Below are 21,521 nucleotides of genomic sequence, written 5' to 3'. Positions count from 1 at the left end.
CATACGAATTGAATCCGAGAAACTTTGAAAGACGATTTTGCATGTCCGAAATGTAGCTGAACGTTATAAAAGAAAAATCATTATGCCCAAAATATGCGGCTACAAATGAAACCATAATATTCCATAATAACAATGCTTGGCCATATGTTGCAATACCAGTTAAAAACTATTCACAAAGAGGAGGTTGAAAAGTTTTGGCTCACCCACCTTATAGTCCAGACCTTGCCCCGTCCGACTACTATTTGTTTCGATCAATGCAGAACGCTCTCTTTAGGATACGCTTCATTTTGTATAAAATATTGGCTTCATTCGTTCTTGGTCTCAAAAGATGAGCAGTTCTTTTGGCTCGGAGTACATACGTGGTCAGAAAGATGGAAAAAGATCATTTCAGGTCCAGTTTATATTTGACTATTTTCCATAGGTTTTCGATAGGATTTAAGTCAGGGGATTGCGAGGGCCACTCCATAATATCAATTTTGTTATCTGAAAACCACATTTTCGCAAGACCTGAAGTGTGCTTTGGGTCGTTATCTTGTTGGAAGGTGCTTATCCATATTTTCCTTAATCCAGTAAATTGGACCAACGCCATACCAAGAGAAGCATCCCCATATCATAATATTTCTACCACCATGTTTGAACGTTTTTGTTGTATACCGAGGATCTAATTCAGAATTTTTTGGACGTCTGACCCATGTTTTACCATCGCTACCAATCAAATTAATTTTTGTTTCATCCGTCCACAACACATTTCGCCACTTTTTTATATTTTCCGGGCCACACCAATCCTTATGTTCTTTGGCAAATTTCTTTCTTGCTGCCACGTGCTTTTTAGTGAGCATAAGAACTTTTCTTGAAGTTCTGCCATGCAGACCAGCATCCACCAATCTTCATTGAACAGTTCTTGTGGATACTTCACAACCAACCTCCTTCCGGATTGCGTCAGCGGACTTAAATGGATCTCGTTTGGATATTATAACAATTAAATTATCTTCATGATGACTAGTTATTCGTGGTTTTCCTATGGAACGTGGCGGCTTGCGGATGGATAACGCATTGAAAACAAATTTCTGGGATCGTCCTACTAATTTAGCAATTTCACGTTGAGATCGGCCGGAACAACTTAAATTTTTAATAATTTTCCTTTCTTCTTCAGTGCAATGTTTTGCGCGACCCATTTTTTGATAAATATTTTATTACCGATATTTTATCATTAACAAAAAAATCCAAAAATGAAAAGTCAAAGCCAACTTTTAATTTATTTTTTTAAATGTGATTCTATAGTGTCGCAACGTATTCAACAAAATTTACGTTTCATATCATTTAATTTGAAAAGTAACAATGTTATTAATATTGTAATAAGTTGTAATTGTAAGCTTTGACCACATAGACAAAATTCAAAGGCAAAATATAAACTGCCAATTCATAAACTCCTGATAAAGTCTTCAATACAGACGAATCGGGACAGTTTTGGAAAATAATGCCATAGCGGACATTCTATTAAAAGCTAATGCAATTTTTAAATTTAAACAACGTTTTAAATCAAATTTTTTTATAGAAATTTTTCTAAATTTTGTTTAAATTGAATTTTTTTTTGAATATGCTTGCTTTAAAATAAATGAATTTTCTAAACAAGATTTTAAATTTATTCGTACTTGGGTATTTTTTCGATTTACATGATTTCTCATACAAACATTTAGATTTACACGATTTTTTCAGGAACGCATCTATCGTGTAAATCAAGGGATAGGTGTATAGTAATAAAGGAGATATTCGGGTACAACTTCAGATAATCGAAAATAACAATTTACTTGGTATGAGTGGTGCCACGCCCATTTTTTCAATTCTGGCCATTTTCAGGAAAGAAGCATACAATGGTACCAACGTAAATTCCGGGAAGTTTTGCGGTTTTCACAATTATATTTCACCAGATATTAGATAATAACTATTTACTTTTTATAAGAAGTGCCACGCCTACTTTAAATTTAAAAAAAAAAGAATAAATCTAACGCAAAGTTCAATTGATAAAATAAATTCAATTGTGGAAATATTGAATTTATTTTATGTTGCTGCTAAATATTACGTTTAAACATAATTTTATCGACCATAGTTAGGAAGACCCGTTGTAGTAAACTGAGCAGAGACTCTGGTGGGATTCGAACCCGCAACCCTCAGATTAATATGTTTTGCACACTTTAAATTGAAGAAATTTAAAATTTTTTAGTCTGGAACAAACAAAAAAAAGTAGTTTGGATGTTCTTAATGTTGAAAACATTAGTAATAGGAAGATATTTATTAAATATTGTATACCTATAAAGGAGGAGAGACATTATACAATATACATTTGGGGTATTCACACGGTCTACTATTTGGTCATATTTTCATAATGTCCTTATATATTATGATAAACTAATAAGACTATTTGAACTATGTTTATTGTTTTGTCATAAAATAATACTTTTTTTTTGTTTAAAACACTACAACAAATATTATAATATATTAGGACATTATGCCAATACGACTAATAGGAGACCGTGTGAATACCCCAATTATTTTTCTCAATTTTTCTGTTTAACATAGCAAACCCATCTACATATTTGATATAATAATATGTGAAAGTGAAATAATTATATATTTCCAGTTGGTAGTGACTTTTAAATTTTTTCCATTTTAAAAAATCAGCACATGTCCCTTAAAAATTCCGTGAGAATTAAGGTTCTAACCTTTTTAAACTGCTAAAATATGTATGTTAAAAATCTGTCACCTTTAGAAAGCGACAGTCATTAACTGTCTCATAATTTATAATTATAAAGACTCTTTTCTTGGATAAGACTCTATTAATATTCATAAAGTTTTAATTCCCTTTTTTATTGTGTAAATCTTTTGTTTCTTAAAATATTTATTCAATCTCAAGTTCAAACTCCTTTTGACTATAAAAATACACACAAACGAACACAAATAAATAATTGAATTTTATGCATAACCTTTTGTTGTTTGGTATTTTTTTTTGTTTGTTTGTAAATCAATATTTGTCTTGGTTTCACAAAAACTCAGGGTTCGATTACAATTTAACAACCATTATTAAGTTTAAGCAAACAAAGTATTTGAATACCAGAAAATAACAGTCGAAGAAACAATACTACACACACAGATACACACACACATACATACAAACAAACATACATATGTATTTACATACATACATGTGTAATGTAATGAGAACAAAATCACTTTGTTCAAAAGCTGATTAAGGGATGTAATGAAAATTTAATAATTGCCCTTTAAGAAGGGGGTTACAGTTGTTTTAGTACTACGACGAACGATAACTAAACGAACGACCTCTTCACAAAAGGGGTTGGTTTCAATTTCAAATACAAATAGAAAATACATAATAACAACAACAACAACAACACGACAACAGCAACAACTACAGTTACGAAAACATTAGTTTTAATTAGAGAATGAAGTTGTTGTAGTAGTAGTCATGGCATAAGAAGGAAAAAACGAGTAGTAGATAGATAGAATAAGGCTTGACGAAAGCAACAAACAAAAATACACACTCACACATTAGATTAGAGGCAGAATATACAACAAATACAAACAACAACAGCAACAACAACATTATATTAAACAAATAATGTAATAATCATGTTTGACAGACAACATTCTCTCGTGCATGTGTATTAACAACAATTGCTGAAATGTACGACGAACTCGTACGTACAAAATCAAATAATTATGTTGCAACATCGTCATCATCGACATTGTGATGCAGATGTTGAAAGAATGTTTTCCTAATAAAACTCAGATAATTAAGGGTAAAACAATTATTATTTTAATCTAACATAATCCATACAGGGCTAAACAATTAACTTCTGTCTAAACTTCAAAATTTTGAATTTCTAATTTGAACAGATAACTATAGTATATTGTATATTGGCTTTAAGACTAAATTATTTATTTTATTTTACTATACAACCTCTGCTGGCACTAAACTGTGTGGAGAGAATAAATTTCGTTCAAATGCTAAATTTTCTACGAGACTATAATTAGACTAACCCTTGGGAATGCGAGTACATACAAGTTCCATATGCAGCAACTAAAAATATTCATCTTAGAGTAAATAACACATACATATCGTTAGCTTAGGAAGCAAGTCCATTTTTTATAAAAATTTATATTTTAATACAAAACGTTTTAACGTTTAAAAATAAACTATTTGCTTACTGCACAGTGGGGTAGAATCAAAATATTTTGGAAATAAAACCGCCATTTCTAAATGGCTGATCTGATTGGTGTTAAATGTCACATAAGCCTAGCAGAGGAATATTCGAGTTTATTTTTTGGAGACGGATCCCATAGAGCCCTAAGAAGCGGCTTGAAGGGTATAATCTGCCTCACTTAGTTTTTGAGCATTATAGTGTAAACAACAACGTTTTTGTTTTGCTTCGAAAAAGCGACATATGCGGGAAGTTTTGCTTTACTTCATTAATTTAAAACAAATTGCCACTGAAGCACACCGATTGCTTACCAAAGCTTATGGTGAATGTGTTCAATCGGTTTCAAAGTGCGAAAGATGGTCTGTGCGATTCAGAAGTGGTAAAAAAGTCAAACAAGTTTGAAGACCATGAAAAGGAGGTATTACTCCATGAAGATTATTGTAAAACTCAACAAGAGCTTTCAAAATCGTTGGTAGCTAATGAAGCAGCAATTTCAAAACGTTTGCGAGCAGCAGGATTCATCTAAAATAAGGGAAATTGAGTACCATACGAATTGGAGCAGAGAGGCCTTGAAAGATGATTTTGCATGACCGAAATGATGCTTGAACGCTGTAAAAGATTATCCTATATATTATTAGCTGCTGAAATCTGGTCGAAGACCAAAAAAAAGAAGGTATTACTCCATGAAGATTATTGTAAAACTCAACAAGAGCTTTCAAAATCATTGGGAGCTAATGAAGCAGCAATTTCAAAACGCTTGCGAGCATCAGGATTCATCCAAAAGAAGGAAAATTGAGTACTATACGAATTGGAGCCGAGAGCCATTAAAGATGATTTTGCATGACTGATATGATGCTTGAACGCTGTAAAAGATTATCCTATATATTATTATATAGCTGCTTAAATCTGGTCAAACAGTCACATGGAATCTGTACCGAATGCAACTGATTCGGGACGGGAAATCCAGGGAATTCCGCAAAATTGCCAATCCCAAAATCGCGGGAAATTGTGCCAGAATGCCCGGGAATTATTTTCTTTGGTCTTATTTGATGTTTTTCGAAAGATGTTTAAAGCTCCAAAAATATACACAGAAGATTCATACAAAAAAAAAAAGATTTAACCCAAATAGACCAATAACAAGTTCATTATTCAAAATATTCCAAAAACTCGTATTTACGGCTTTCACAGAATTCTATTCCGATCGAAAGTGGAATTATTTTAGTATTTTGCATTTTCACAAAGAGTAAAACTAAAAGCACTAAACTCTACTCGGAATCCATATGTTGCCAGAAAGATGGGAAAAGGTGATTAAAATATATCATCATTCTAACTAAGTGAAATCATACAATATTTAAATTAACTTATTAACTTTTCTAGCTCTTCTATTCCTAATGGGTTAAATTAACTTTAAAACTTGTTAATAATTTTACAGTATTACTATTTATTTGATCCTCTTACTCTCAATTCAGTTAAGCAGCTTTAAACAACAAACGAGCAGAGAAAAAAAAACACAAACAAAAATCAATTATTTAAAAGCTCTGCATAGACACGACCATCATCATCAATGAACGAATGGATGAAAGAATGAATGAATGGTTTTTGCTTTTAAAACCTTTTACTGCTAAACATATAAGATTTCAATAGAAAGCTAATTTCTATTGTAATTGATACGCAGGCAACTGATTTATTTAAAGTACTCTTTCCTACAAGTTTCTGTTTTTTTTTTTTTTTAATTTTAATTTTTATACACAAGCTATGTATCTTCAAAACGAATCCTTAAAATTCTTTAATATTTATTTTAATTCCTCGCTCTGCTCCTTAGCTTAGTGCTGGTTGGGTCGTTGATACGTTTCCCCGTTTAATGATAATGTCTTGATGCGATATTTAACTACAAAAAAACTTTGTGCTGCTTTGGTTGGTACCTCGTTAAATTTTATATTCATTTGTTAGTAAAAGTCAGACTGTTTTTGGGTATTTGGGTGTGTGTATTTTTGTCTATTGTCTTAACATTTATAGCCAAAGTTTTTTAACTTTAATAGTAAAAATACTCATCATCTTCTCAAAAAAATATTTTCGTATTTGTATATTATTTTTTTTTGTTTAGTTTTTTTTTTGTTCTTTATCAAAGTACTTGAACATTTCATTTTAATTCAGAAGTTCGTTTTAGTTTTTTTTGTGTGTTTCTTCATAAAATAAATATACAAAAAAAAGTTATTCCTAAATTGTGAAATTTGAGTTTTACTTCTTATTAGATGTGTTTCTTTTTCTTCGTTATTTTTTTTTTAATTTTTTTTTTATTTTTTGTTCTTTGTAAATGTGTATTGTTGTGATTTTTATTAGACTTCTTCTCCTTTGAGAAATGTTTATTTTTCTTGTTATTTTCTTTATGTCCATAAAACTTAAAAGAAAAAATTATTAAATATCTTATCATTTCAAAACAAGAAAAAAAATATTGACATTTTTGAAGAAAATTGTTTTAGTTTAAATAAATTTTTAAAATACCAGAGTTGTTTACACAATCATAAACAGAAAGAAACCACGGATGTAAAAACAAAAGATTTCATGGTCAATAGAAATGACAAAACTAGGCGAAGGGGAGTGAAATTGTTCTAGAACTAGTTAGGTGACTAGTTCGTTGGGTCTGGTTATAGATCTATTACTTTATATAAAAGTGACCTGTCACTTTAGAATATACTTTTCATACACAACCTTTTTTTTAAACCTATTATAATCTCTGCAGCAAGTCAACAATTTTGCGTCCTTATGAAATTCTAAGTCGATCTAGCTGTCTGTCTGTTGGCCCAGACGAAAGGAGCTATATGGCTTAAATTTTCCACAACTACTCTCTGTTGCAATTTCGGTTCATGATTTCATCTAACCCCCATACAAAGGTCCCCTCGAATTACAGTTTGTGCAGTCATAAATATGTTATTCGGCAATCCTGATAAAATTTTGCACAAATTATTTCTAAGTACTCTGATATTATACTGTAAAGTATGGCGAAAATCAGGCAACATTTCTCCTTAGTCCCCATACAAGGTCCCCCTCAGAAAATGACCTGAACATTCATAATTGTCTTATAATAACACTCTGCTACAAAATGACACTTTTCGTCAGATCTTGAAAAGCGACCTAATTGGGGTTGTAGGCCTAGGTGAGGACATAATAAAACCGTTTTCAAAAATTTTTAAACACCCTTAAAATTTTGAGATATTTTGAAAAAACTGTTTTAGGGTAGGTGGTCATAGTACTTTAGTACCTCTAACTTATACATTTTTAGACCGATTTCAAAATTTTAAACAATTTGGATAGACAAGTTTCGCTTTATTTTTTATTTTTTTAATAATTTTTCAAATTCATTTTTATTTCAAATTCATTTTTATTCATTCATTTAGTTATTTTAATTTTTTTTCTATAAAAACCTATTCTTTTTTGCTCAGTGTTTTAAAGACAACTTTGTATGGGAAAAAATGAGATATTAATTGTTAAAATTGGTTTATATTTGCAAAAGTTATTAAACTTTTTTGAAAAAGTTCGAAAAAATTTACCTTGTAAATTCAAAATTTTACAAATATTCATATGCGCTGGGGGAGAAAATAATAAAAATGGGGTTAATTAAAAGTTGAATAGGTTTTACAATTTTAATCCGATTTGAATAATTAAAACCATGTTTTATTAAGAACTAAATTTCCTATATATGTTGTTATAAAGTTTTATAAACTTTCATATCAAAACAAGCAATGAAAAGCTACTAAAATCAAAAAAAATTATAAATTTTGTTTTTCTTTTAGATATTCTTAAGAAAAATGATACTTATAACTTACAAATGTATACAAAACTGCACGTAATTTTAAAGCGTAATCAGTTTTCTTTCCAAACCCGTTAACTAATTTAAAGTCGGACAAAAACTGACTGAGTTACAGATCGATAAATTGACGAACATCACTGAAAACTTTTTTTTCAGAATAACTTCTGAATTTGAGGGTGTTTTTGAAATTTTCAGACACAATTTGTAGTGTACTCAGCAAGCCTTATAACCCACGCTAGGTCGTTCTCCAAGTTTTTTTCCATCGTAGCACCGTGTAATTAATATCGTGATGAAACAAATTTTATGTTAATCCAAATCTCTCTACCAACATTTGTGAGGATCGGTCCATAATTGACCCTAACCCCCATATAACCCTATCAGGAAATTTTTTTATTGTCAAATACTGATAGTTTTTATGATTCGTCACAGCCGATATAACACTCTCACTTGTTAACATTAAAATAGGATAAAGTCGACTTTTAAAAAATCGAAAAAGTTGACTTTTTGTTTTAACTATAGAACCCTAATACACAAATCCACTAAAGTTTTTTTTTTTGTTGTAAAAATTACAAAAACATATTGGCTTATAAAAATGATTTCCATATACATATTATTACAACAACAAATTATGTTGTTGTCATCACTATTAATGTTCAAAATTGATTAAAATAAACATCAAATATTTTGAGGTCGTCTCACATTTTGGTTCATAACTTATTTCATACTGAAGCGATTTGGATGATTTTTAATAACAAACTGTCTAAAAGAATGACTAACATACACAATAAAAATTGTATATTTAGGAGTTATACTTTGGATGGCAGCGTGATTTACACACACTTAAAATTTAATAAGGAGCCATAAGTGTAAAATTTATAAAGTGTATGATGAATAACACTTATATTAACATACATTCACCACCAGTGAATAATAATTTCACATAAATGGGTAAACATTTGCTGTCCTACTTATGTGAAAGTTAAATTTTAGAACAACTAAATAAATTTCCTTAAAGCAATGAAATTAATATCCAGTATATAAATGAAATAAGTTATTTATTTTTAAAAGCTGTTTGTTTGACTGACTGGCAATCGATTTAATTTGTTTATAAGCGCATTTTCTGAGTAGTAAGCAAAAATCCAGCTTAAAGGCACAATTATTTACAAAACATCATCATGATGATTAATCAAAGCAAAATACAATTCCAGTAGAACTTAAGATAAATAAACAAATAAGTATTTAACATACTCATCATATTGACTTTATAGTATTGTGTTTTATTTATGACATTTTTTAAAATTTTTTATAACAAAATGCAAGATCAGATTATTAACCGATAAGGAGAATAAAAACCATATAAAACCATCGTAAAAAGTAACTAATAATAAAATATGTGAGCAAATCTTTCTTAAGTTTTTTGAACTCTTAATAGATATTAGTATAACCTCCATTAACACGAAGCCTGGTTATGCGTTAACTAATAGTTATACCGTCGGTTAAATTTATTTTTGTATGAAAACTGTCAGTAAAACTATTACTTAACACATAACCAGAGAAATACATATAGAAGAGAAACTAGAAAAAAAACTAAAACAAATTACTCAAAATAATCACACGTGTGTTTTAGTTTTAACACAGTTTATTTCATCAAAACATTCTCATCACTTAGGTTTTTGACAGAAGAGTTTCCCATCTATGTGTATTTATCTATGGTAAATGTGTTCTAGTTGAGTAAACCCTTAATATGTTTAGAATACAATAGACTGCACTTTTGCTGCCAACTACAATATACCGACATTCATTTATAGTGGCATCATTTTCAAAATCCAATCAAAATTTCTTCACAAATTATGACTTCTTTTGCCTTAGAATTATCCAAAGTTAATAAAATGCAACTATAAATTAAATTCTATTATCTACACAATTTTCTAAAAGATCTTTTGTACTTCTAAAAATGTAAATTTTCCCTTTAGAACACAACGCAACACACTAGAAGAAGAAAAAAAACCAAGTACAACCGACTAGAGTACTCTTTTATGTTTTTAACTGAAAGCAAAAAAAAAGTACCCAAAAAAACAATATTATTTTCATTAATAGTTTTGTTATCAATATACAAAAATCTTCTTTTATATTCTTGTGCAATGCCTGCTAAAGCAAAAAAAAAGAAAGAAAAGAAATGAGGCAAAAAAGAAAAAAAAGAGTTTCGTTTCTTTTGTATTCGCCAATGTAGTTTATGTGTCTGAGGCGTGTCAATTTAAATCAAGTCAATGTCTTTGTGGTATTCTGTAAAATCACAGATACTATCGCACACACACTCAAGTAGAATGAATTTAATGTATAGTAATGTACATACAAACATATTTTATTTGGGGAAAAAGGCATTACAATAAAAGTCTATTAAAAAAAAAGTTTTAATAAAATTTAGTTAAATTTTAATATTAATTTACTTGAGTGCTCCTCACAAACTTAAAGTTTATTTGCTTATAAAATGTATTTAAGTTTTTTTCTGTTCGCCAGTCCCTTGGCCCCCCATTCAATATTTCTACTTTTTATTTTGATTTTGCCCCAGTATTGTTTAGTTTTGTTTGTTGTCTGTCTGCTTACTGTTAGCACAGTCTATTAGTCATGTCAACACCTTTTGTGAAAATAATTTAAATATTCCCTTTTATGAAAATGCAACATTTGCTAAATTGTATTTAAGCTGATTAACAGTGATTAGTTTGTAATTTGCTGAGACAAAATGTGCATAATGTGTAAAAACATGTGTAACTGGGCGATAATGTGTCCAATAGAGAGAGGGAGTGGAGTGTATGTATGAAAGGTCAAAAATCGTACAAAAGAAAATGTGTAAGTAAGTAAGTAATACTACTAAAAATGCATTCATTTGTTTAAATATTAAGTAAATAATTGATTAGACAGTCTAATTAATGTGTTTTGCTAATGTTTCTTTAATATTAAAATTATTTAAACTTTTAATTTTTTTCGGAATTTATACAAAACCAATTCGTTCGTCTGTGCCGAATCATAAAGATTAAAAACAATTTTGGGTGAAAAAAAATATTTGTTGGTGAATTTTAATTTATATAAGGCGTTGGTTGTAAAGGTCTTAGAAATGTCTTTCATTTGATATCCATATTGTCTACGTACATGACAAATATTTACTCAAAAAAGCGTAACCACTTATAATAGCACAAATTTGTTTGACGTGTTTACTCTTACAAGTGTTTTGTAAGATCAAACAGCATCAAATAAAATAAAACAATGTTTTGAATAGTCGTAAGTATAAGGAGTTTATGAAATAAATAAAAGAATTCAAATATATTTTATTTAGTGGTTACGTCTTTTTCGTCAAATATTTGCCATGTGTGACCTTTAGTAATGAATATACATATAGTTAAAAAATAGGTAAAACAAGTAAGAGAGCAATATTCGGCTGTACAGAATCTTATATACCCTTCACCAAATTATATTTAAAAAAAATTATTTTTGAAAATTTAAAAAAAAAAATTTTTTGGAAATTTATTGAAGAAAAAAATTGTATGACAAAAAATAGTTTTTGGTGAAAAAAAAATCGGGTTAAAAAATATTATTCCATATTTTCACCTATTGTAGGACCAACTTACTAGGGCATTATATACGTCGCACAGTGGCTCATTATCGTCGGCCAAAACTCTGTAACTTTTGAACCGATAGAGATATTTTAGAATTTTTTTTTTGATGAACAGATAACTTCTTGATTTTTTCTCCAGTTTTAATTTCATTAAAATCGGTTTAGCAGTTGTTGAGTAATTTAGGGTTAAAGTTGAACTTTTAATTTTTTTATAGCATTTAGTATGAAAATGCGGATTTTTTTATTTTTTGCATCAGCTTTACTTATAAAAAAGTTGTAAGCTGATAAAAACAAGTAAGGAAGTATGTTCGGCCAAGCTTGACCATATAATACCCTACACTATAATTTAATTTCGTAAATGATTTTTGGAAGAGGACATTATATGGGAGCTATGATCTATATTGAAGTTATTTATGTTGAATTTTGTGTTTATACCAAAATTTTTAAGAGATTTATGCTCGTTAAAGGGATTTTCGGAAGAGGGCATTATATGGGAGCTATGACTAATTATGGACTGATCGCCATGAAATTAAGTCGTGTGATTTATGTCTATATGTAATATATTTCTGTTGAATTTTATGTTTATACCAAAATTTTTAAAAGATTTATGCTCGTTAAAGTGATTTTTGGAAGCGGGCATTATATGGGAGCTATGACTAATTATGAACCGATCATCATAAAATTAGGTGACATTAATACAGTTTATATAAAACTTATTTGGAACAAAATTTATGTAGATACCTGTTTAAATTACCCATTTACGATCGATAAAGTATAATTTCGGGAGAACATTTGCTACGTGAAATAATGGACTGATTTCAGTCACTTTCAAGAGGCTTCGTCCTCGAGCCGAAAAAAATGTATGTACCAAATTTTATCGCAATATCTTCAAACTTGCGACTTGTACTTTGCGCCAGTCAAATGAACAAGTAAAATAAAAATAAAAAACAAATTTGGGAATAATTGCATTCAAATGAAAAAGGTGTTCAACAAACAGGTCAAAACTGGTCAACAATTATATATGGGCTTAAAGAGGACACTTTGGGCCACCGTGCGTCGTAGCAAAGGTCTTCCAAATATCTCTCGTTAGATATTCATATTATCTATATTAATGACTTAGTAATCCAGATATAGATCAAAAATAGAGGTTGTCCTGGTTTTGTCCATATATCTCAGCCATTTGTGGGCAGATTTTCTCGATTTTAAACAGCGATCGAACCGGGTCTATAGCAGATATATTGATGTATGAATCATGAATGTATGTTATTTGGGGGCTACGGAAAGACGATCATTTGCGACTTTGTGGGGTCTCAAATGAAAAATGTAGAAATTAGAAACGAAATGATAATCTTATATATACCCTTTAAATCAAATAAGAAAGTAATATTCTAAAATTTCAATAATTTGGTATTTGTGAATGATTTTCGAAAGTGGGAGTTATGACCTAATGTCATGAAATTTAGAGAACTGTTTTTAGAGACCTGTGCTCGTTAAAGTGATTTTGGGTGGTGGGTATTATACGGGTGCAATGATCAATTATAGACCGATCGCCATGAAATGAAGTCCCGCGATTTCATTCTACATGAAACTTATTATTGTTGAATTTTATTTGGATACCAACATTTTTAAGAGATTTTTTCATATTTTAGTGCTTTTCGAAACTGGGCCTTAATGATATTTTTAGCTTATTCAGGGTGGCTGATGAAATCCGTTACCAAAAGAAAACTTAATTGTCTTTTCATGTCTGATGAGGCTCATTTCGATGTGAAAGGAACCCAGAAATACTGCATGTGTGCCTTCTTGGACAAAACGGACAAACCATTACGGTTACTTGAGACAGTTACATGAGCATGTAAAATTATTTTTCTTTCCGGAACTACGCCGAAAGATATTCCTTCAACTCAGTGTGGTTTTAACATGATGGTGCAACTGTACACAGAAAATTCAATTCAATTTAATTATCTTTAAGTCTAATAATGGGCATTCGAATGAAAAAAGATTGAATAAATCCCATGCTTTACAAAATCATTATTCCAGTTTCTTAATGTAGCAAAACTCATCAGTCACCTTGTATTTCAGGCATTTGTGGGCCGATTGGGGTTCAGAGATTGTCGAAAAACTAATGCATCCACATTATGTCAGTGTTTGGTGCGGATTTTGGGCTGGAGGAATCATTGGACTATACTTCTTCGAATATGAGGCTGAATGATATTGAGTTGACGACTTGTAGTTTCAACAAAACGGTTCAGCCACATGTTATACAATCCCTTTTACTATTTAATATCAATTAAATTCAAATCTTGTGTAGATTAAATTTAACATAATCAGCACTAATTTAGCAATAATCAACTCTATTCGAGAATAAAATGGGATTCCAAAAAAGTACTTATAGATTGCTACGACACATTCATACATATTTTGTGGATTCACATGGTATCCATCCTATCATGTCATATTGTCATAATGACCTAATATTTCACAATGGTTTAAAAATGTTATTGCCTTTCAAGCTAAAAAAGCTATACTAATCTCTATGCTATGTTTATTTTGTTGTCGTAACCATCCAGCAGAGATTTGTACCGAACGCCTAAGAGTCGGATAAGCCTAGCCACCAAGTCGTGAAATATTAGAACAATAGGACAATATCACATGATAGGATACCTTGTAAAACTACTAACTTTATCAGAATTTTAAATTCCAAAATATGAAAAGAATGTTAGAAGTGATGTGATATTTTTGAGTGCAAATATTCAATATTTTTTTTAACCATCTTTCAGAAATGATTTTATTTAATTTCTGTTAAATTTTCAATACATTTTTATCTTTGTAACTGTAAATGTTTGTAACGGGATTCACTCACATTAATTTAAACTTTATTTTAAGTTAAATTTGTTTGCTTTCTTGTCTTACAAAGAAAGAAAATGTTTAAACAAAAGTTGTTTATTGACCATTAATGTGCATTTACTGCGCTCAATGTTTATAAATCTCTTCTTTTTTTTTTTGCATTTTGTACTTCAAGAAAGAGTAACAGCATTTTGTGTTTTTTGACATTTGATTGACAGATTGTTGTGTTTACAAAGTCATTTTGAAACCACAGACACACAGTTATGCTCTCACAGGGTTCCAGTGATTTAAGCAAGAAATGTTTTTTATGATTAATGCCAATTTTTTGTTTAGTTTTTGAATTTTAATTATATGAAATGAAATCAAGATCATTTTTATAGAGCAAATTAAAAATAATGTTTTATTGTACAATATAGTATCAATGAAATAAGTAAATGAAATGATTGAGTTTTGACCAAAAAATATCTCTTAAAAATGTGAGTAAAAATATTTTCTAATCTCTATTATGTCATAATTTGTCTCCACTATAGAATCTGTAAGTGCCTTCATATTATTCAAATATGTGAGGAAATAAACGTCTAAACGTCAGATTATGATAACCATAATTCGAGAACAACATAATGTGGTATAATCCTATCCTTAATCATAAAAATGATTGCCACAAACATATAAAAAATTACTGTAATCATATATATGACTGCTACAATCATGTGAATAGTAATTTTAACATATTACTAAGTAGTTTCCACAATCATATAAATAATTACAGTTACCATTATATTGTTGAAAAAATTGGTTAAAATGTTAGAATGGTTGCGGTAAACATGTAAACAACTTATTATTTCTCTGCGTGCACAAACACTGAGACCTGACCAGACTATTCTTAAAGCTCCAATAATTTTAAATTGTTGAAAAATTTGTTCAAAAGAAATTATTGTCATCCCTTGCGAATGTTAACAGAAAAATCTTTATTACTTTCACCAAAAGAGACACTAAAACAAAACAAACAAAAAAATAAATAAATGAACATAAATATTCTGTAATGCATTAATTTTGATGTAATAAAAAACAATATGAATATTTAACATAAATAATAGAAAAAAAAAAACAAAAATAAGAACAAATCCATCCCCCTCTGCTGAATGTAACAGATTATATGACATTTATACCAAACGACTACAGCTTCTAGCAGCTATCTATTGTCTCGAGGGGAGGAGGAGGGGTGAGGAGAATAAATATCGAAATAGATACATAGTAGTCTACCCGGGCAAGTTGTAAGCGGAGTAATAATTTATTTTCTTTGGGGAATTTTAACGTTTAATGCGTTCATTTGTTCGTTCGTTTGGTTACCGTCAATGTTGCAGTTTTATTACCATGATTATTCATAAAAAAACCAAAAGCTCTAGTTTTAAATCAACACTGCTGGCTGCTGACTGGCACCCACACAAAAACCGCCACCGAAAGTAGAAAACCACAAAATACAACAAAATGCGAAATTTTTATTATTATTATTGGGATGTTGTTCTTGTGGTTTAAGGCAAAAAGAGGGCGGAGTAGATGTTTTTGTTGTTGTAAAAATTTTTAATTCGAAAAGTGCACATAATTTACATTTTACAATGACAACAACGAAAGCAGCAGCAGGAGCAGCAACATTAAATTGTCGGCTATAAAAGTGAGTCGTCATCAACATCATGGTCCTCATCAGACAGGCTGAATAACTAACTGGCAGTCAGACAGACAACTGCAGGTACAATTTGTTGCCTCTTCCGTGTGTTATTTTTGTTTGTGGATCATTTGTATGTAGAACACAGAACCAAACTGAACCGAACAGATGAGAAAAACTGAACTGAATAGAATAGAAAGAACATCCCTGTTTGAATATAAGACATTTAGTAGACTTGTTGTTGTTATAGTTGTTGTTTGTTTGTTTGGTAAACAACTTGTTAGTGTGTAAGTGAATGCTGTTGTTGTTGTAGTACCATCATTATTTGTCATTACATTGTTGCAACAAATCTTCAACCATCATCCAAACAAACATCTACAGTAACGCCACGCCACACACATTCAACAAACAAAGTCAAAAACAATGAATGAATGAAAAATGCCACCCACTCTTTATCGAACGCTACATTTTTTTATTATCTGGTGGATTAAATGACTGAAGAAAATAAATACATAACAAAAAAAACTAAACTAAACGCTTGCTAAAACATTTTTCTCTTGAATACTTCATTTTTTATTTTTACGATTTTTCAATTGAGCTTGCAGACACAACAGATTTTCGTAAAAAATTCTATACCCTATGCCGCACAGTGGGGACGGGCCTATTGTATATGAAATATATAGAATAGGTTCCAAGTTTTAACTTGAAACTTTCCTGTTGCAATAAATTAATATCTATGCGAAATAGAAGTTGATCAACTCAAGTCAAGAAAGTTTTTTTTGTGAATTTTTATATTTTATTGATTACGGTTACCAGGTACTTTTCATCACTGTCCCCAACTAAAATTAAAAATATCCCCAAATATTGTTTCACAAAAATTACACTACTTATTAAAATAATTGGCCGATAACTGATACAATTAAGTATTATGAAATTAACAAGGTACTTGGAGCCAAAAATTCTTATGAATTTGTCAACGTTTATTTTAAAAATAATCATTCAATTGGTTGAAATAATTGTATTTCACTGCATCATGTTTTGGATATAAAGCTCCATTTTCTACCCAAAAAACAAGAAAGAAGGCTCACTTATTAGTAGTTTATCCCCATAATATCCCCGAAATATTTTAAAATATCTCCAATAAAATTCATAGTTCCCTTAACGAAATTTTATGTCTCCAAAAGCCTATCAAAATCCATATCCTTGTGGACAAATCCCCAAGACTAATTGTTATAACCGAATTTGAAGATAATCATCTTAATAACCGAATTTTACTCGGAGACCGAAAATAACTCGTCCATATACCAAAAAATCCAAATTGTGATTTATATTTTGTGGTAAAAAATAAATCACTCAACATAACAGTTATCAGATGATTTTTATTTACATGGATGGTATGACCTTTATTAGTTTTTGATGTTTTTTTTTTTTAATTATGAAAAGCATTTGATGAATATGAAGTAATGCAGTCCGATTTGCAGCCAGAATTGAGAATTTTTTTTAGTTCTGGTATTTTGATAATTTTTCGTAAAATTTGCTTTTTTTTTTTTTTTTAAAAAAATGTATGAAAAACTTATGTTTTTTTAAAAAATTTGTAATTTTTTTTTTAAATTTTTCGATTTTTTGTGAAATTGAAAATTTTACATTCAATGATTTACTAATTTAATGTATTTATGCGTTGATTTACATCAAATAAATTTTTGCGATTTATTTTTGAACTTTACGAAAACAAAATAAATTATAAATAACTCATCATTACTTTTGTTTTTTTTCTCTCTCAGTGATATAACACAAAAACGATTTTTAAATGGTCAAAACTGGGAATTTGCAATTGAAATGAAAGTAGACCGGCTATTTTCGATCTCTAGTTATTATTTTTTCTGGCAGAAATAATAATAATGTAATTTTAGGAAGAAAATTTATAAAGAAATACTGGAAATTTCGTGACAAAAATTTTCCGGCAATTTTTAAAGAAATCTAAGGAAAAGTGGCCCGATTAGGACCCCTACTACAAAAATCCAAAACATTTTCAAAACAAGTAAAAAAGTATGGTCGGTCAAGCTCCATATAATATAATGAATTTTGTATATATAAAACTTATTTGGAGCGGAATTTGTAGAGATACATATATAAATTAAAAATTTATGACCGATAAAGTCCAATTTCGGAAGGACATGGGGGGCTAGGTAAAATAATTGACCGATTTCAACCAGTTTCAATAGACTTGGTTCTTGGGCCAAAAAAGTGCGACCTGTACTCTGCGCACAAGGTTTACATGGACAGACGGACGTACGGACATCGTTTAATCTTTAAGGTGGGTGTTAGACTAATATTTTTGGGCGTTACAAACATCTGCACAAACGCATTATATCCTCCCCACTATGGTGGTGTAGGGTATAACTAGCAAAAATTAGTGTACGTTGGAACTTGTTTTTATATATAAAAACAAGTTCAAATTTTTATAAAAAAGGCTCATAAAGATCGTAAGGACTGAGATGAAATAAACATGGGATGAACATGTGGACTAAAAACATTTATGGCTTATACGACGAGTAATATGGTATTATAATTTTCAAAGTTCAAAAAGTTCCAGTTATGGTTTATATAATAATCAAATAAAATATATGCATAGTAAATATTTTGTACATGTGAAAATTGTGTAACTAGCTAGAACATAAGCAACATCTTCCAAACTATGTTTACCATCATTTGTTTCAAAGATTTAACTCTCATTTGAAAGACTTTTTGTTTAAAGCTTTTGTTGAATTTACTTATATTTGACATTTTTATCAAATAGAAATTGTATAAAATTGCACAAAATTTAAAAGGTGGGTTCATGAAACATGTCACGCAAATTTGCACAAATGGGAAATTTAAACGTTTAAATTAGTACCCTTATTATTATTTTTCATAATAGGTACATTTATTTACTTTATTGATATGGATTTTAGTTTTCAATTTGATTTTGTTTAATTTGTCATTTTCATTTTCTTCCAAAACTTTTTAAATACAGAAATAAAAAAAAAGTAAAAATATTTTTCACAATACTTTAGAATATTATTTGACAATCAATTTGATTTTGTAATAATAATACATAGTATAGATAACGACACATAGATCGGAAACTCTCCTGTTAAAGACCTAACTCAGTTGTCAAAATCCTAAGTGGTGAGAAAGTTTTATTTGCGGTTTTTCTATAGCGAACGAGTGCTTTGTGCGGACGTTTTACATGTATTTTGTTTTTGTTACAATAACAAAATACATGTTAAATTTCCACTCAAAGTACTCGTTCGCTATAGAAAAACAGCACATTAGTAAAAAAATCAATTTGAGAACAAAAACAACAATCTTATGTGTGATGATTTTGAGTAATTTTTTTGTTTGAGTTTTTCTTAGTTTCCACTCTATGTACTTCACAAGTATTTTATTTGTTCAAAATGTATTATTTTTCTACGTATTTTCATTCTTATAGTTGTGCCAATTATAATGACATACATATGTAGGTTATTTCTCAGTAATATTAAATATAATAAACAAATTCAGCTTGTACTTACTAATATTGTGAACCTCCAACAGGAACAACACCTCCCTGTTGCATACCATTGCCACCACCACCCATCATATCCAGGTTGCTGGAGCCCAAATAAGGCGGATTATAACGACCGCCTGTATCCGCAGTGCTGCTGCCTCGATGACCGGGCACAATGATGCCCAAACCAGCCAAGCCCGCTAAAGCATGACCATGATGATGTACACCACCACCAGAACTAACGCCATGAGAACCAACTCCAACTCCAGCGCCAGGATGACCCATTAAACCAGTAGAGCCACTGCCCACAGAGCCCAAACCGCCAATGGCACCCATGGCACCAATATTGCCATTCAGACCACCCAGTCCCACATTGCCCGTTGTTTGCAGAAGAGTATTTAAAAGTGAACTATTACCAGCTAATTGATTGAGATTTGTGTTAGAGGGATTCTGGTTGTGCAGTGAACTGCCAAGCGGGTTCGAGGGATTGGTTATGGAGCCTTGGCCGGGCCCACCTACGCCCATACTTTGTAAGCCTCCATTTGTGGTTTGTGTTTGAGAGTGCATGGAGAGATCATCACAATTGATCAGTTGCAAATGCCAAATGGCCAAAGTGGCCAAAGTTATAATCCACAATAAATGCATTTTATGTTTATTTGTTAAACTTTAAAACGGGAGTTTATTTTATAAATTATTATAATTTAAATTGTAAAGTTTTATTTTTGTTTAAATTTTTAAAATTGTTATTTTTAAGTACACGTTTTTTTGTTTTGTTTTTAGGATTAATTTTATTTTTATTATTACTCTACTTATTTTAAGGAAAAATTTTAAGATTTTGTAAAAAAATTTTAGTAAAATAATTTGTTTTGTTATTTAATAAAGTATAGATTGGGTTTAATTATAATTGAGATTTTTATGTGTAGTATTTATTATTTAAAACTTGTTATTTGTTTAATTGAATTAATTTGTTTTGTTTTGTTTTTGGTGGCGTTTTAATACTTTCTAGTTAATTAATTTGACACAATTTTTGTTAGCTTCTGATTTGTTTTTTTTTATCTTGTTTTAATGATCTGCCTCAACTTGTTTTGTTGTGCAGTTTTTTTATACTTCAATTATTTTATTACTGTTGACGATAGTGACGATGTTGTGTTTCTTTAGAAGCCTCTTTGGATTTCGTTTGTATTGCTTTTCAAAGATTTTCTCATACTTTTTTTAATATGTATTTCTTTTGTAATTCTGGCAAAAAATAATGCACTTTTCTTATGTTTTCTGTATTTAGTTTAGTTTTCCTTTGAAACGGACATGGATGGAACTGCAGAAGGTCTTTTATTTAGTTGCTTGGCTGGCAGTATTACATTTTACCGCCTTGTCTGTCTGTAGGGCTGTCTGGTTTGTGTGTCGGTTTGATTGTGTTTATGTGTTTTTTTTATTGTACTTTTTGGTTTTTCTGTTTTTGCGGCACTTGTTCGCAAAATGTTACCCAACGAACCGACAAATGTTCGAACAAATATGATCACTTTCCTGCACACAGATACTAAAACACACACGCACTCACTCACAGATACAGATACTCAATTTGCACTCGTGCACACAATTGTTGTTGTTGGTTGGTTGGTTTATTTTTTTTTTGTTCAGTTTTTCTTTTTCAGCCTGATGTTTTGGTCTTGATCGTAGCACAACAACAGCAGGGAAAAAAGCCTTTTTGAAGATCAAAAGGCCGACAAAATACGCGCATTAACTTGACTAAAACGTTTAAACACTCCAGCACAAACACACACGAACGAACACATCCAGGCATGTAGCAATGGACGCACAACAACAGCACCAGCACAAATCCAGGCAAAAAGAAC

At 30.1% G+C, this 21,521-nt stretch overlaps 1 protein-coding gene across 1 annotated transcript in view; it reads right to left on the bottom strand.

The window, feature by feature from the left end:
• Positions 1 to 20,340, bottom strand: part of Wnt4 (Wnt oncogene analog 4) — a 76,624-nt gene extending 56,284 nt beyond the window's left edge. The window contains exon 1 of the mRNA XM_065501626.1: positions 19,697 to 20,340. Coding sequence (XP_065357698.1) covers positions 19,697 to 20,316 — 620 coding nt within the window. The 5' untranslated portion in view covers positions 20,317 to 20,340. The remainder of the gene's footprint in view (positions 1 to 19,696) is intronic.
• Between the last annotated feature and the right edge of the window lie 1,181 nt (positions 20,341 to 21,521).

Source organism: Calliphora vicina, chromosome 2, assembly GCF_958450345.1.
Source record: "Calliphora vicina chromosome 2, idCalVici1.1, whole genome shotgun sequence".
In the NCBI taxonomy this organism is placed as follows: domain Eukaryota; kingdom Metazoa; phylum Arthropoda; class Insecta; order Diptera; family Calliphoridae; genus Calliphora; species Calliphora vicina.
Note: the sequence above shows the minus strand (reverse complement) of the source record. Positions and strands in the feature narration are given on the sequence as shown.